The sequence below is a fragment of the Callospermophilus lateralis genome, chromosome 10 (genome assembly GCF_048772815.1).
Source record: "Callospermophilus lateralis isolate mCalLat2 chromosome 10, mCalLat2.hap1, whole genome shotgun sequence".
Taxonomy (NCBI): domain Eukaryota; kingdom Metazoa; phylum Chordata; class Mammalia; order Rodentia; family Sciuridae; genus Callospermophilus; species Callospermophilus lateralis.
In genome coordinates this window covers 68101764-68117412 of record NC_135314.1, presented here as the reverse complement: position 1 = coordinate 68117412, position 15649 = coordinate 68101764, and the positions used below count along the sequence as shown (strand labels likewise).

The 15649-nt window shown below is 38.4% G+C and overlaps 1 protein-coding gene across 1 annotated transcript in view; it reads right to left on the bottom strand.

The window, feature by feature from the left end:
• The window catches only part of Morc1 (MORC family CW-type zinc finger 1), a 153862-nt gene that overhangs the window by 10684 nt on the left and 127529 nt on the right, over positions 1-15649 (bottom strand). The window contains exons 22-25 of the mRNA XM_077110339.1: positions 14053-14122; positions 11884-11950; positions 8325-8480; positions 982-1069 (exon numbers count right to left, since the gene is read on the bottom strand). Of these exons, the coding sequence (XP_076966454.1) occupies positions 982-1069; positions 8325-8480; positions 11884-11950; positions 14053-14122 (381 nt within the window). The remainder of the gene's footprint in view (positions 1-981; positions 1070-8324; positions 8481-11883; positions 11951-14052; positions 14123-15649) is intronic.

The following is a 15649-nucleotide window of genomic DNA, read 5'->3' as shown; positions in this document are numbered from 1 at the left end:
AGCCATGCAGAGAGAGTGCTCCAGGAAGGGGAAAGGGGATGGTTGGGTCGAGAGCCTGGGGAAGTCAGGACAGAGAAGTGACTAAGCATTTGTCAGCTAAGAGCTCTTGGGGGCACTGATGAGGAAGGTCCCAGTTAGGTAATGGAGCTGGACGTTCCATGGAGAGTACAGGGTAAAAGGAGAAGGTAAAAAAGTAGACTGTACAATGGAAATCAAGGAATTTCACCCAGGTTCCGTTGGGGCATGTGACACTTTTGTCTAATTAATAATTTGTGCTCTTTTCACTGAGAGCCTTTCCTTCCATATCTGTCAATCCCACAAGAGATGCTGAGCATGGTGTGGAGAAGGGGCCTCCTGCACTCCCGTGCTGCGCTGGCTGTCTCCTCCACCCTGGAGCTGCCCAGCTGGCCTGCACTCCTCAGTAGCCCCTCAGCCCTACTGGGTGGGAGGAATGTGTAGTACTGCTAGATGTTACTGATGGGGACATGACAACTAGGCTCATCCTTTGCACTTCAGGTGGTTGACCAAAGTTCCTTACACTCATACACAAGGAGGCTTGGAAAATACAATCATCTTCATCACCTCTTGTGATGTTTTATTGATTCTAATCAGACTAGTGCTCTTGGCACCTGATATGGTGACCTACCCAAACCTCAGCTCAGCCCCTCCTAACCAGCCATCGAGGAATTGCATCTATAGAATAGAAACCATTTTGGGTCAGGGAGAGGGGAGTCAGTCATCATGTCCCATTTCTTTTGATCCCTGTGACTGTTCTCCATCTGTAAGATCTTCTCCACCTGGCTCTACCCATGTGATTTCGTAGACACTGCTGATTCTGATACAAGGTCGGTATAAAGATCCCATCTTCACTCCCTTAAGCCATTCTAGGTTCTCTCACTGGTACCATTTTACATTTTTCTTCATGGAGGACTAAATCCAAGCTATTCTGTCATCCTTCAGAGTTCTAAAACGAACACTTACCTTAGAACTTGCTCTGAGTTCTTCTGCAGATGTGCAGTCAAATACTGATGGTAGCTGATACTCAGGAAAAAAATACAGAAGGACCTCCCTAGGAATGCAAGCAGAGCAGAAATAGGAATATACCAGGACAAGAGATGCAGTATGCACCTGTCAGAATTGGTTTTGTTCCCTGGGTATTAAATATCTGGCAAAGATCAACATTAACTCTTCCCAAATATTTTGTTACCATTGGCATTAAAGTGCTCTTCAAAAAGCACAGACTCGGGGAAAGGACATGAATGTGGCTATAAAAGGGCAATAGAAGGGACCCTTGCAGTGATAGAAATGTTCTGTGTCTTCACTGTGTCAACATCGACATTCTGATTAGTTTTGCAAGAGGTTGCAACTGGGAGAAACTGAAGGGTATAGTCTGATTTCTGCATCATTTCTTAAAACAACAGCAGGCAAATCTACATTCTTTAAAATAAATTAAAAAAAATATTGAAGGAAAGGCAAAGAAAGAAAAAGGAAAAGAAAATGGAACAGGAAGGGAAAAAATAGCTCACAATGCCTAGCAATTTGTCACCAACCAGTCCAAGGAAGCCGGGCACCTGCCTGAGTGTTCTTTTCTGCAGAGAACTCAGCATTGTAAACTTCCTGGAGGAAAATAAGCAGCTCCTCGATTACTGAATTTTTCTCCAAGGAAGTCAAAGAACTTAATTCTGCAGAGCAATTGTCTTCACTAGGGTATCTAAGACTACTCTCAGAAATCATATCTGGTCTGCTCTTTCAAAACAGTGGTGGCCATTGCTCCGACAGGTGCTTTATTTTACCAAAAGGCAGTGACACCCACCCTACTAATGTGACGGCTTTTCTGTGATTAATCACTTAGATGACACATATTTCATATCTGGGAGAATATGAAATATAGAAATTCATAAACATCACATCTTAAAAGTGTATAGTGTTTTGATGTTGATGAGCTCCAACATGCTCATGCATATTATCTAAAGGATTGACAAAATCTTTTCTGTTGTAAAATAATATGGTACACCAGAGATAAAACAGTTCTTTCTTATAATGCATTCCTAGTATTTTAAGTATTTTATCTGCATTTATAGTTTCAAGGAGATTTAAGCCAGAAAGTTTCAGCATTGCCCAAATATTAAATGTAATTCACACAGCCCCCAGACTGACTTGCCTGGCTAGAAGAAGATGGATGGGGTGGGAATAGGATGAAAATGAGCTTCCAGGGATCTAAGATGAGAAGAAATCAGATGGCACAGAAAGAAAGCTGCAACTAGAGTCCCTGGGAAAGAGAACCTGTCGGCCTTGTGACTGGTTTGGTGGGACAGGAGTGGTGAGAAGTCTTCCATACGAAACATTCCCACTTCCATTCAGATCTGCCATGTTTCCCCACCACAGGGTTGAAACCACTTCTAAACATGGGCCCTTTGCATGATAAGCATACATTTTTTGCTATTTAAATTTAGAGCAAATTCAGCAGTCATCTAAGAAATACTCTTAGATAAACAAATATACGGTGCTGGTATTTGCAGGGAAATGGAAGGGGGTGAAGGGGTAGGTTTGGGAGAGAAAACCCTCTGGTTTCGTTTTGGATAATTCTCATCTGTGGTGTCTCTACTTCAAAATGTCCCCTAAACATCATCTATAGCCTGAAGAATGTGTCTCACACATCTACTATTATTTCCACAAATCGATAGATGATAGACAGATGCAATTTAACAATTGAACACTACTTCATGTGAAGGTTTTGCTGAAATCACTGCAGCTTTTGTGATTTCGTATTTTCTCAAACTCATTAATTTCACAGATAATTTGTCTTCAAACTACGAAAACAGCATTTGCTCTGTGGAGCCTCACAGAGCCCGCATCATGCCCTCCATGTTAGGATCCCAGTACTATTTTCTGCACTGATTCAACATAATGTGGAATGCCAAGAAGTGGGCCACTCCACAACCATGTGGGCAGCGCTCCAGGAGGATGAGCATGTAGCACTACAGCCCGGAGGAGAGGCCCCGACTCCTACTGGGAGCCCTAACTCATGTATTTGGGAGCCCTGGCTTATATTTGAAAGCTCTCACTCATATTTGGGAGCCCCAAAGAAAGAATTGGAGTTAGACAAATATGGGGGTGGGAATGTGAAGAAGTATTCTTCATTTGCACCCAACATTGGGAAATTGGGTATCTTCTTTTTGGTAAAAGATCTGAGACACTTGGGTCAGATCTAACTACCTTTACAGAGTTCCAGAAATATGCCAACCACTGCTGTCTTGTGTACATAATTTCATGTCATCTTTATGAAAACACTTTGAGGAAAGATTCCTATTTGGAAGCTCTCTTGTTTTCTGGCTGTGAAGGACACACTCCTTCAGGCCAACGCAGATTCCCTATACCATTCTCTCTCTCTCTCTCTCTCTCTCTCTCTCTCTCTCTCTCTCTCTCTCTCTGTCCCTCTCAGGATTTCATCTTTACTTTCTTCTAAATAGAGTTGCTGCTAAGTAGCTTCTCCCTTGGGGATTTTGTCCCACCAGACTGACTAAAGAGAAAGATAACCCAGCCAGTGACTTGCAGTCTCTAAGCACAAACATAGAGGCCCTCTCCTTTTCCTGCCAAATTAATTCAGGAAAAATATTAGTATTAATAATAAGTGTAAAGATATCAAAAATCACACATAGAAGATACTAAAAAATTACCAAACATATCATTGTAGATGTTGAACGGTTCTTTAAAAACTCCTTCAGTTATTGGCTTGAGTCTTCTGTGGAATCCGCCAGAGATGTTCTCTTTTGTTCTGAAGGGTGCATCTTATCAAACCTCTTCTGCCCTCAAATTTCAGCCTTTCTTTAGGACACATGATCCTATCATACATATAAGGGCCCTTCAAGGAGATGGGCCAGGAGACATGCAGTGTAAAATTATAGGAATAAAACAACTGTCCATTCATTCCTTTGCTGAATTAAGAAGATACTGTCCATTTTAAGGGACTCCTGAACCAAATACTGCTGTTCAACAGGACTCTTGTCCTGCCTAGGAACAGCCCTTCCCCTGAAGCACTGATTCACAGTTTCACACCCAGACTTAACAATGATACCAGGAATTTATCTTTGTTTAACATTTTTTCTCTCCTTAAGAACTCAAGAATTAAATCTTCCAAAGAACTCTTCCAGAGCTACTACCTGCTTCCAGGACTTGGCAATGGTGCCCATCTCAGTTGGACTTCTGTAGAATCTCTATCTAGAAGCTTTCACAGGATTCAATGAGGGAGCCGACAGCGCTATCTCTAAATATGATGGACAAGCTTTGAATGTTCCTGCTAAAGGTCATTTCCCTTTCGTTCCATAATCATACTACTGTCTCAACCAAACGAGTGTTTTCTTAGTGAAAATGGCAAGAAAAATCTCTGACTTAATTAACAGAATTCCCCTTCTAGACACAGCAGACGTGGGCAGGGCCACGCAGAGGTACCTGAATCCACCCAATCTTTTAAAACAATAATCTGGTTAATCAGCTTAGTGCTGGCTAAGAAGAGCAAGTCTCCTACTTGAGGTTGATTAAAACTCTCTTTATCAACCCAGTGAAAAACCAGGATGCAATGGAAATTACACGATTCCACTTTCTAAAACCAGGAATACAGCCATGGTTTCTAACAGACCTGGCTGCTAGTTGTATTTTTGTGGTCTTTTCTTTTACTTTAGCAACAGGCAGCAACCTTAAAAAGTGGCTTTCTTTTTAAATTGAATTTTTGTTATTTTTTAAATTAAAGATAACACAGAACATGTTTTTATAGAGTTGAAATAAATCAAGAATATATTTTCAAGTTCTTAAATACAATAATAAGCCAAACAAGGTATTAGAATTTAGCAATTAAAGCAAGGACTGTTAGGCCAGACAGACAGATTCAAATCCCAGGTGTGCTACTTTAGTGTTATGCAAATTATTTAACCTGTACATGCCTCAGTTTTCTCAACCATTAATTAGAATAATAAAAGTATGTAGTTATAGATCATCATAAAGTTTAAGAGAGTTAACACATGCAAAGCTCTTCAGATAGCGTCTGGTACATACCAAGTATGTACAAATCTATATTAATACTATTACTATTATTACTGTTCAAAGTGACTTGAAATTTGATACTACTCCAATGTTTAGGACCTGCCTGGGAAATTTAATAGTCTGTATCCCAGTTCATCTTATTTCCCTCTAACTTAACAAGACTTAGTCTCACCCCCATTATATGAAAATATTTTAACATCCAGCAACACTATCCACTTTTGATATTTTCCTTTCTATTTAATTTATTCTTTGAATACATGCAAATAAATGTTAGACATAATATGAAAAAAAACAACCTATTTTCAAAGAATTTATTCTATTTGGGAATTAAAGTAATACATATAGAACAAAAAAATAACATAAGAAAAACTTTTAAACTGAGCATAATCAGGTAATGAAAAAGACAATAAAGCTAGCTTCTAAATGAATTTATTCAGCTAGCATCACGAAATGGAGGAGGGTGAGAACTACTTGGGCTGGCAGCAGGTCTGGGAGAGTCAGGACTCTTCACAAAGGAAGGTCAGGCACTGCTCTCTGCCATGTGACAATCAAGGTGAAGATGGTAAGCAATTCTGGGTAGGGACAGCACTGTCCCCTTCATATCACACACTACCAGCCACAATTTTTTCCTCTTGAGGTAAAGTCTAGTTGACTCAAGATATAACATGTGGACCACATACAAAATAGAGGAGTGCAAAAAATAAAACAAGCACTTAGCAAAGAAAACAAGAACTCTGTTTTCTTTGTAAATACTCCTAAAGGAAGAAAACAGGTAAAATGAGGAGCGTGTTCTGCTCCAGTGAGGACTTGTGTTCTGCACACCTTTACTTTCTCTGGTGAATAAATCAATCACCAGAGAAAATTTAAGTTGGCACAGAATAGAGTTGACATACTAATACATTTGGCTTTCAGAGTGTTGGGGTGATGGCAGTGGTTGGGTGATGGCAGTGTGACAATTCTAAGCAATAAGGAGGTGCCTGGGTGTTCATTAGGCAGGAGGTTCAGAGGGGGACATGGGTGGGTAATTTTAATGTTCTATTGATGCCTAATCTTTAAAGACTTAATACGTTGAATGAAATTACCTCCTTTTTGATCACATGCAATCATTAAAATAAATAGGAATGTATATGAAGAACAAAAATTAGCTAAGTGAAAATAAGGAAAATAATGAATTTGGAAAAGAAAGTTTATCCAACTGGAAATGAAAGTGAAGTGTTTCCAAGTTGCTGCCAACATGCTTGGGTCTCTCCAGTCCTCTAGTATGGAGAGCAAGGAAAGACATCATCTATTTGCCTACGATTAAGAGTGTAGGCATCCAAATCAAGGACTCTGGGCTTACACCCAGTCCCATTCTTAGTAGCTTTGAAATTGTTGGTATGACTTTCAATGTGTTAATTAGCTTTTCTAAGCTTCAATTTCCTTATCCATTTAAAAAAAAGAAAAAAGAAAAAATATGATACCAATCTTGTAAGTTTATCAAACTAAGGAATTAATTAATTAATTAATACTTAAATGAGTGCCTAAAATAAAGGTTCAAAAACAGTAGTGATTAATATCATCAAGAAAGACTCAATGTAAGAAGCAATGATGATTTGGAGACTTTTCGCACTTAATCAATTTACATTTGGTTAACAGTAGGGTTTACAACATGTGCTTGTGTGTGCGTTCACTCTTGTTCTCTCTCTCTCTCTCTCTCTCTCTCTCTCTCTCTCTCTCTCACACACACACACACACACAATTTATTGCATACTACCACACCTTAGTGACTAATGGATTTGCCCAAATCTTAGAAATAGTTAATAATCAACCAGTATTTAAATTTAAGCCTACCCAACTGAAAACTTAGGTTCTTTTTTTTTTATAATTCTACAAATATTTTTTTATTGTTGGTTGTTCAAAACATTACATAGTTCTTGATATATCATATTTCACACTTTGATTAAACTTAGGTTCTTGTATACTAATTTTGGAAAAAATCCTGACACAAGGTAAGAAGCTAGTTGGAGATTTCGACTCTTCAAGGATTCTGCGGAGGCACATAGCAGTACAATCCTGATATCATTCCAGATCATTGGACAAGTGGCCTTTACAACCTCATGACACCTGTCCAATGCTAAGGTCTGTCCTCCTCCTGTCTCCCTTCCAGGGTTGTGTAAGTTGGGTAGCCCAGACAACCTAGGTGGTCAGAACCTGGTGATGAGGACACTGGCTTCATTGCTCAGTTAACACCTTGTCTTGTTACCTGTAGCCAGAGTGCTTTCTATCTCCTGGGGCAGGACGGGTATTAGGCATGGATGCTAGGGTGTAGCAGGTAAATACATACCATTTAAATTGAGCCCTGTACCCCTGTAGCCTTGAATACTGCCACAGACACTTCCATAAAGCCCTGGGCAGCTGCAGAAGTGAGTTTGTGCCCACTGTGCTCAGTAGTCTACTTTCACAAACATGACTGAAACCAGAGCCCTAGGAGAGGCTGTAGCACTTCCAGACAGGCTTTCCTCACCTTTCCTTCCTTCCTCTCCCCTTCAGGAGGATTCTGTCAGTCACTGATAAGAAAATCACTTGAGCTAGAGCATGCTGCATGCTCTCCTTGGTCCAGAGCCTCTCCCCACAGAGGTATCTCCCAGACTAAACCCTAGGAAACCAGGGGGTGTGCTAATTCAGTGCTACTCCTGCTCCCACACTCCTTCCACTACATGACACCTATTTAGAGCCCTCTTGTACACAGATGTCTGGTACTTGGTCATAAAGCCCCCTTCTATCATCAGTCCCTATTTGGAGAGCCCATGAATCCTGGGTTTTACTCCTCCATGTCTCCATCCTTTGAGAACAGAGATCCAAATATCTAACCTCTTCACTAACCCTGCCTACACATGCCAACATTCTGCACCAAACAACAAGGCAAAGCTCAGTTTCCCTCAGTAAGTTAATACAAAAATAGATATTTTAAAAGACCTAAAAGTATCCTGAGAGGTTTTGTGTGGGAGAAAAAAAAAGTAATAAGCAAATTCAGTACAAATTCTTTATTGCATTCAAATGAGGACCAGTGGCCACCATACTGCTGGGCCATATGATGGTAGGTAGTTAGTGACTGTAGTTCTATTTCAAGGATCAGTTAACCTGTGGTATATCTAGGTATATCTAATTCAGTATGGTTAGAAGACAGGTCACAAAGTCACTCCATGGAATTTACTCAATTATATGACCACTCAGGAAAAATAAAACACAGTTGTCACTGTTTAGAAAGTTCAACAAAGCATGTAGGAAAACATAGTAACTGAATTTACCTTAAATTTGACATCAGTTTTCTTGCCGTTTCCTTGACAATTGTGCTTTGAGAAGATGTCACCAGGGAAGATGCAACTTTACAACCGTCACTCACAGAAACTTTGGCTTCGTGTCCAGAAATTGGACTTAAATCTTCCATTGGCACATAGGACGAGCTGGGGTGCATAATTCCAAAGTAGGAACCACATTAGATACTAATAGTTTCAGAAACAAATGGAATCTTAATACACAACAAATAAAAGGGCATAAATTTCCACATATGTAGTCGTTATATAAAATAAGTTCTTAATTAGACTTATCACTATTTATTCTTATCCTATATTGTGTCAAGTTTTGGGGGTGGTCACAACTAAATAGCATTGGTGATAATTTATTCTTAATGATACTAGTCATTTAACACTTGTTTCTTCTCTGCAGGAAGAGACTTAAGTTCTGTTTTAAACCCAGAAAAATGCACTGATATCAAACCAAAAAGAATAAAGGCAGTTAAGAGAAATAACTAGCAAAGATCCAGAGGAAGAGTGCTCCAGGTAAAGTGTAATGATCCTGGGGTAGAGAGCTGTTCAAGGAAGAATGAGAAGGTCTAAGGAAGGTCTAAGCTAGGGGATGGAGGAAGCAGGAAGAAGAGGGAGAAGGCTGAGGTGAGAAACAGGTTGGTGGTCTCAGAGAGGGAACTGTGTTCCTTCCACGCAGAAGGCACTAGCATGGGAAGATTTTAGGCATGGAGGCAGGATGAGGAGAAACAAGTTTTAAAAGGACCCCTGGATGTAAAATGGAAAAGACATCACAGTGAGGAAGCACAAAATAGTGTAGCATGTTATGGACACCAAAGATTTTGGAATGGTGGGAACAGAAAATTTCAAAAGGCCAAGGGTAGTAAAATATGCAAAGTGAAGATGGGTAGAGGTCAGATCATGCAGAGTCTTATGTATCAAGTAATAAGAAGATTTCTGTAATCCTATCACACAGACACAGTTCCTGAGAGGTTTATGTGTTTATATGAAGAGGGCCTTTTAGAATTGGACAATAACTTTTATCAAATGGAATGTACTTCTATTGTGAAAAGTTCTTTGGCTTTAATTATACTGTCTAACTTCAGCTGACTTTTTTTTTTAAAGATTAAGAACACTGTATAAATGAATGCCTGTCTATTAAAGAACATTTACACAATGTCTAAATGTTAATTAATTATAATTCTTTTATGCTAACATTTTAGTAAGAGAAATATTCCTTTAAAAAATATTTCAGGGATGCTGGAAACTTATGTTGGTGTTGAGAACAGAAGGTAAAATACGTTACATCAGATCATAGGGTATACCTCTCTCGACCTTTTTCTGTCAAAAAATTCTAGGGCCTACCATGCACAGTTGTGTTGAGGATTAAATGGATATACAAAGACTTTATCTCAATGCTTGGTAGTAAGTACTTCTCAAATATAACCCAATAATTATTATGATCATCCTTATCATCACTATCATTAGTAATACATTTCATAAATTTCTTCCATTAAGATTGCTTTAGTTGGGTTGTAGTTCTAACATTCATATTGTATTTAATTCAACAATGATTAAAAAAACCTCCACAACTTAATAAATATCTAAAAGTGATAGAAAATAACACATGCACAATTATGTTTTAGTGTCTGCATTGATCTTAAATTATAGCTTAAATTTTAATAAATAATTCTAGATTAAAGCACTGTCCATGAAAAAGCCTAGCAACAGCACTGGAGGAGGGAACGCATTCATTCATTCAATCAACAGATACTGCTGATTATGAGTCTGATGCCATTTTGGATACAAGACTGGGTCTGTGCTGTTGGAGTGAGTTAGTGTCAGGTGGAAAATAAAGTCAACAAGCAAGCTAGGATTAAAGTGGTAAAATAAATGAATGAGTAAAACAGATAATTTAAAACAGTATTCAGTGCTTTGAAAAACTTGCCACCATGGGCAGGTTTCTTTTCTCAGGGAAGGCCTCTCAGATTTAAAGTTACAAAGAAGACAAGACATGTCTTTAAGGAGCATCTGTGCAGTGCAAAGACAGATATCTGACCACACAATTCCATTTGACTCACCCTTGTGGGTCAAAACTTAGCTAGTGTTTAACAAATAATTATTGAAATTGAAGGAATGATGACACAACCTAATCAGTGCAGCAGTGACTCTGGGAACACCTGGGTTTTCCTGGGAGAGTCAGAAAAGAGTGCTTGAACTGAGGCTTGAATGAAAGGATAAGGGAAATGGGTACACAAGTTGCAGAGGACACATAAGCAAGGGAAGTAGTGTAGACAAACAGGTGATATAATGTGATGAAATAAACTATAAGTAATTTGGAACTTCTGGAAAGCAAGGTGTTGATTAGAGGAGGGACAGGAGTGAGGTCTGTACTTGACCTTAAAAATGATAGGGCTACAGAGGCTATGGAAGGTGTTCTGGTTTGGCTGGGAGGTGTTTCCCAAAAGCTCACATGTGAGAGCAATGCAAGAAGGTTCATAGGAGAAATGATTGGGTTATAAGAGTCTTAACCCAGTTAGCGATTTAATCCCCTGACAGGGATAAACTGAGTGGTAACTAAAGTGGTAGAGTGTGGCTGGAGGAGGTGGAAATTGGGGCATGTCTTTGGGTGTATATGTGTATTTGGCCAGTGGGCTGTCTTTGCTTTCTGATCAACATGTGATCTGCTTCCCTCTGCCACACTCTTCCATTATGAGGTTCTGCCTCACTTGAAGCCCTGAGGAATGGAGCCAGCCTTCTATGGAGTAAGACCTCTGAAACTGTGAGCCCTCAAATAAACTTTTTCTCCTTTAAAATTGTTATAGTTAGATCCTTTAGTCATAGCAGTGAAAAAGCTGACTATAACTGAAGGTTTCTGAATAGAACAGTAAAGTTGGATTTTAGTGTTGGAGTAACTACTCTGTTACCCAGTACAGGAAAATGAAAGGTCCTCTGTCTTTTCTTGCCCTTAATTTAATGTGCTGTTATGTAAGGGGCACAGCATCTGAATTCAGAGAAACTGAGTCTGAACTCCTGAAAACTCACTTAAATAAATCTGTAGTAGAAGTTAAGAATCTTCTTTTTTGAAAGCATTCTTTTAATTCTACCAGGTATCTAAAATATCCAGTTGATTTTATGAGTGATAAAATTCTCATGTCAAGGAAAGTCTAGAATGCAATTATAATAATAATTATAGGCATATTAGGCAATAAGTCAATGACCCACACATGAAAAAAAGTCAGTTTGTGGTTTCACAGTCATACCTCATATGTGCGTGACATTTTAGTGCTTTGACTACGTCATAGTAACCAGAATTGTTTACTTGCAGTGGGAAGAAAGCTAATCCTGCTCCATTTTATTATCCCCAAATTCTCACAAAAGAAATGAGAAGGTTTGGGGAAAAGGTGGATTTTCATTCTTTCTTGTCTCTGTTGTAAAATTTGGTTCTATTCTTAATTGTCTTTGTTGCTACTATTTCCTTTCATCTTGTATTGAAACATTGATATTTACTTTTCAACAGTATAATTACACTTACTTGGAATTTGTATAATTGTAGTACACTCACCTTTCCTGGTTAGGAAATGAAGAGTTTCTTTTTATTGCTGGAGTATCACTGCACAGCTCCTGTTTTTCTTCATAAGAACAGAGACAAAATGAAGACAATTTTGATAATCCCCCCCCACACACACACACAAAAAAAAAACCCAATGTTGACTGTTAGATTAACTATATGATTTAGTTCTGATTCAAATATCCACCTGTAAATTGTACCAATTTTGAGGCAATATATAAATATGTTCTTTAGGTATTTTATAATAATTTTAATAAGGTATGTAATGCATATATAATAATATTGCATATATAATAATAATTCAAGAGCCTCTGTTATGTGGGTTGTTTATGTATGTTTTTATTGGTGTTTATTATGAGTGTATGAGTGACTGATCAGGACTGTTCATAGTCCCTGCTCTCCCCAACTTCTGCCAAAATATACACGTCTGCCCTCTACTATCTTATTCTCTCTCATTTTGAGTTCCAGTTCAAAGCTATTCTGACAGGTCCCCATGAAAAATGTGTCACCAATAGAGAGCTAAACTTGAAAGCAGAAAGAGACCTAGAGTCACATGTCAGTCTTTTCACTCAAGGGACCTCAGGCTGATGATCTGTTCCTAGTCCTTTGTAAGTAGAAATATAAGCTTCCCTTGGATTGGCTAAGAGTCTTGGAGACAGTGTAAGCAACGAGTCAATCTGTTCTCCTTCTGTTCTTCTCTATAATTCTTTGTTAAAAAATACCCAGATATCTGTTCTATTAAGTAGACCTCTGTCAATAAGCTTAGGGATATTGAAGGTCAAGGAGAACAGGACACAAAGAAGAAAAGTTTTACATGGTGGTAGAATGCTCAGGATCTGACAAGTTCTTCAAGGAAAACATAAAAGAAAACAAGTGGCCAGAGGTTTTCCAAACACAGGGTAAGCACCATTGGCTGTACTTTCTGACTTGCATACAAAGTAAAAAATTTTAACTCAACAGTCAATTAATCTATAATTACAATCATTTAAAAATATTTTACAATTTGTTCCTGCCAATCCCAGGATGGATATTTAAAATTAAATATTAATTTCAGGATTAAAGTTATAGTAACAATTTTTCCATTACAATCTGGAAATGCTTGAAGGCATATTAATAGTTTGAAACATCTACAAAGATCAGCTTTAGAATTAAGAGAGTCTTACAAAAGAAATCCTGATTGTGGAATTACAAATTATCCTAATTAAGATGAAAAAGAAAAATTGTGATTTCTTAGGAACATCAGTAAAGGGCTTGAAAACATAAAGTTGTGAATGAATAGCTGATTAGGTTACCTAAGCAACAGAATGTGCAGGAAGGAAGAGTTGACCACCAAAGTGAACACAAAATGATGGCATGGATTGGCACAAAAAAGGGCTGGAAGGATGAAGCCAACCGAGCAGGGATTCACTAAAGAGACTAAGAAGTGATTTCAAGTTTATTTCAGAATAAAGACAAGAATGATGAAAATAATGTATGTGTTGCCCGGGCCCAATGAGATAACATTAAAATAAAAAGAGAATGGGATAATAATAATATAATGCCTAATACAAGAATTATAGTAATGATGACGAATGAACACTGAGAAATGAAAATATTCCAAATTCAATTTGTTCCAATTATTTTTAAATTGAGGAGATTAAATTTGACTTAAATATCACGAGGGCAAGTTTATGCTTTAAATGTACATATACATATATATCCCACAGAAATGAAAGAACTCATAAATATTTATGTTGAAATACTCTTATGGATTTCAGAGGAATCATGAAAAGCAGGAAAGGAACTAAACAATTAAAATAAGGAATTTCATTACAATTGTCAAAACAGATTCTAAAAATGATAGACCTTATAATCAATCCTTGGCAAAATTCTAAATAAAATTCAATGTGGAGAGTGGCACAAGTCTATGGGTATTTCAGGCAGTGTGGCCATTTGGGAGACCCGGTTCTCAACCAGGAGGTGTCTCTGTCCAACCCAGACGAGTGAGATTAGCCCTTGATTCTTTCTCCACCCCTCCTTCTAGTTCTGGATGGAACAACAAATTTAATTTTCTAAAATACAAATTGCTGGCAAACTTCTGATTATATCTCAGGCTGTCACATAAGCCCTATGGAAAGTGGTTCAAATATTAGAGCTAATCTCCATAAAATGATTTATTTTTACCTTCGTTTATGAGTGGAACTTCCTTTTGTTCTTGTTTCAATGAAACATCAGTGCTGCTTTTATCTAAAACCTGAAAGATAACCTCGTTATTTAAAATTGTACCAAAAACAAGGACATACGACAGGGTTGAGAAAATACCTTGAAGAGCAGTGCCCATGTCAGAGAAAAGAGATCATACTGCTACCACAGTAAAGCTATTACAGGTTTTAGAGGAGAGAACCGTACAATGCTAGAAAACAATACTGTTGTGCCACAGGAAGACCACATTACCAACCTCATGTTTACTGTTACCATGTTTCCATTTCTCTCTTTCTTTTCCTTTTTTTTTCTTGCTACCGGGGATTGAACTCAGGGAGCACCCGACCACTGAGCCACATCTCCAGCCCTATTTTGTATTTTATTTAGAGACAGGGTCTCACTGAGTTGCTTAGCACCTCACTGTTGCTTTGGCTGACTTTGAACTTGTGATCTTTCTGCCTCAGCATCCTGAGCTGCTGGGACACTGTTACCATTTCTTTAATAGGATTTTCATGTTTCTACTGATACTTGCATAGCTAATTTACAAACTCTTATTTTATATGAATGTAACTATATCTCCTACAAATAAATAAAGTATTTGATTTACCAGGAACAACCATCAAGCCTCTGTCATTCCAAGCCTCATCATAATCCCAGTTGCTCCAAAGGAGACATAGTGTAGGAACTCAACACCAATGCAAGGAAAACTTTGAGGAGGTGGGGACACCAAAGCATGATGGAGAGCTCACCTGGAATGTTGGGGAATGTGCCTTCTCTCGAGAATCTTCTGATAGAATTTCTGGGAAGCTACCTAAAAAGTCTTAATGTGTTGCATGCAGGATCCAGAAGGGCTAGTGGCACCTGGAGTGAGGGGATGTGCATGTGTGATGTGGGGAGTCCGGGTGGAGAAAGGGTGAGGGTGGGTGGGGCACAGGTGGAACGTAGGGCGTGCCACTCATAAGTCACATCTGCATCACTTTGGGATTGCTGAAAGAAGCATTTTACAAGGCTCACATAAAACAAACATACAGTACTAAAGTTCTTCAGATGAGACAGAGAGACAGAGATGGGGGAAAGAGACAAATAGACAAATAGATAAAAAAGATAGAGAAAAATTTATATGACCTTCAGGGGAAAAGACCCAGAATGCTCCCTTTATGTATTTCGTAAATCTATAAGAAGGTAGAAAAGCAGACAGTTTTTAAAGAACAGAGAAAGAAAAAACCACCTGTCTGCTCTTTGATCTAAGACTCCTGAATACACACTGAGACAAAACTGTGTCCCTCACCTCTGTTATCTGGTGTAAAGTGTGGAGTTGTCAGGTTTTTTTTTTTTTTTTGAAGTTTATTCATTGAATATGTATCCTTTGCCTTTAAAGCCCCTCTAGCCTGCTAAACAAACATGGTATGGAGAAGATGTCAACCTACCTCCTCTTCCTGTCCCAGGAAACAATGACATATTTGTACATAGCACTCTGGAAACTTCTCCATCAGGAAGGTTAAATGGGCACACATGTAGCCTAGCAACGAAGTTACTATGTAGCTTTCCAACACTGCCATTTTCTATTTCACCCAAACAG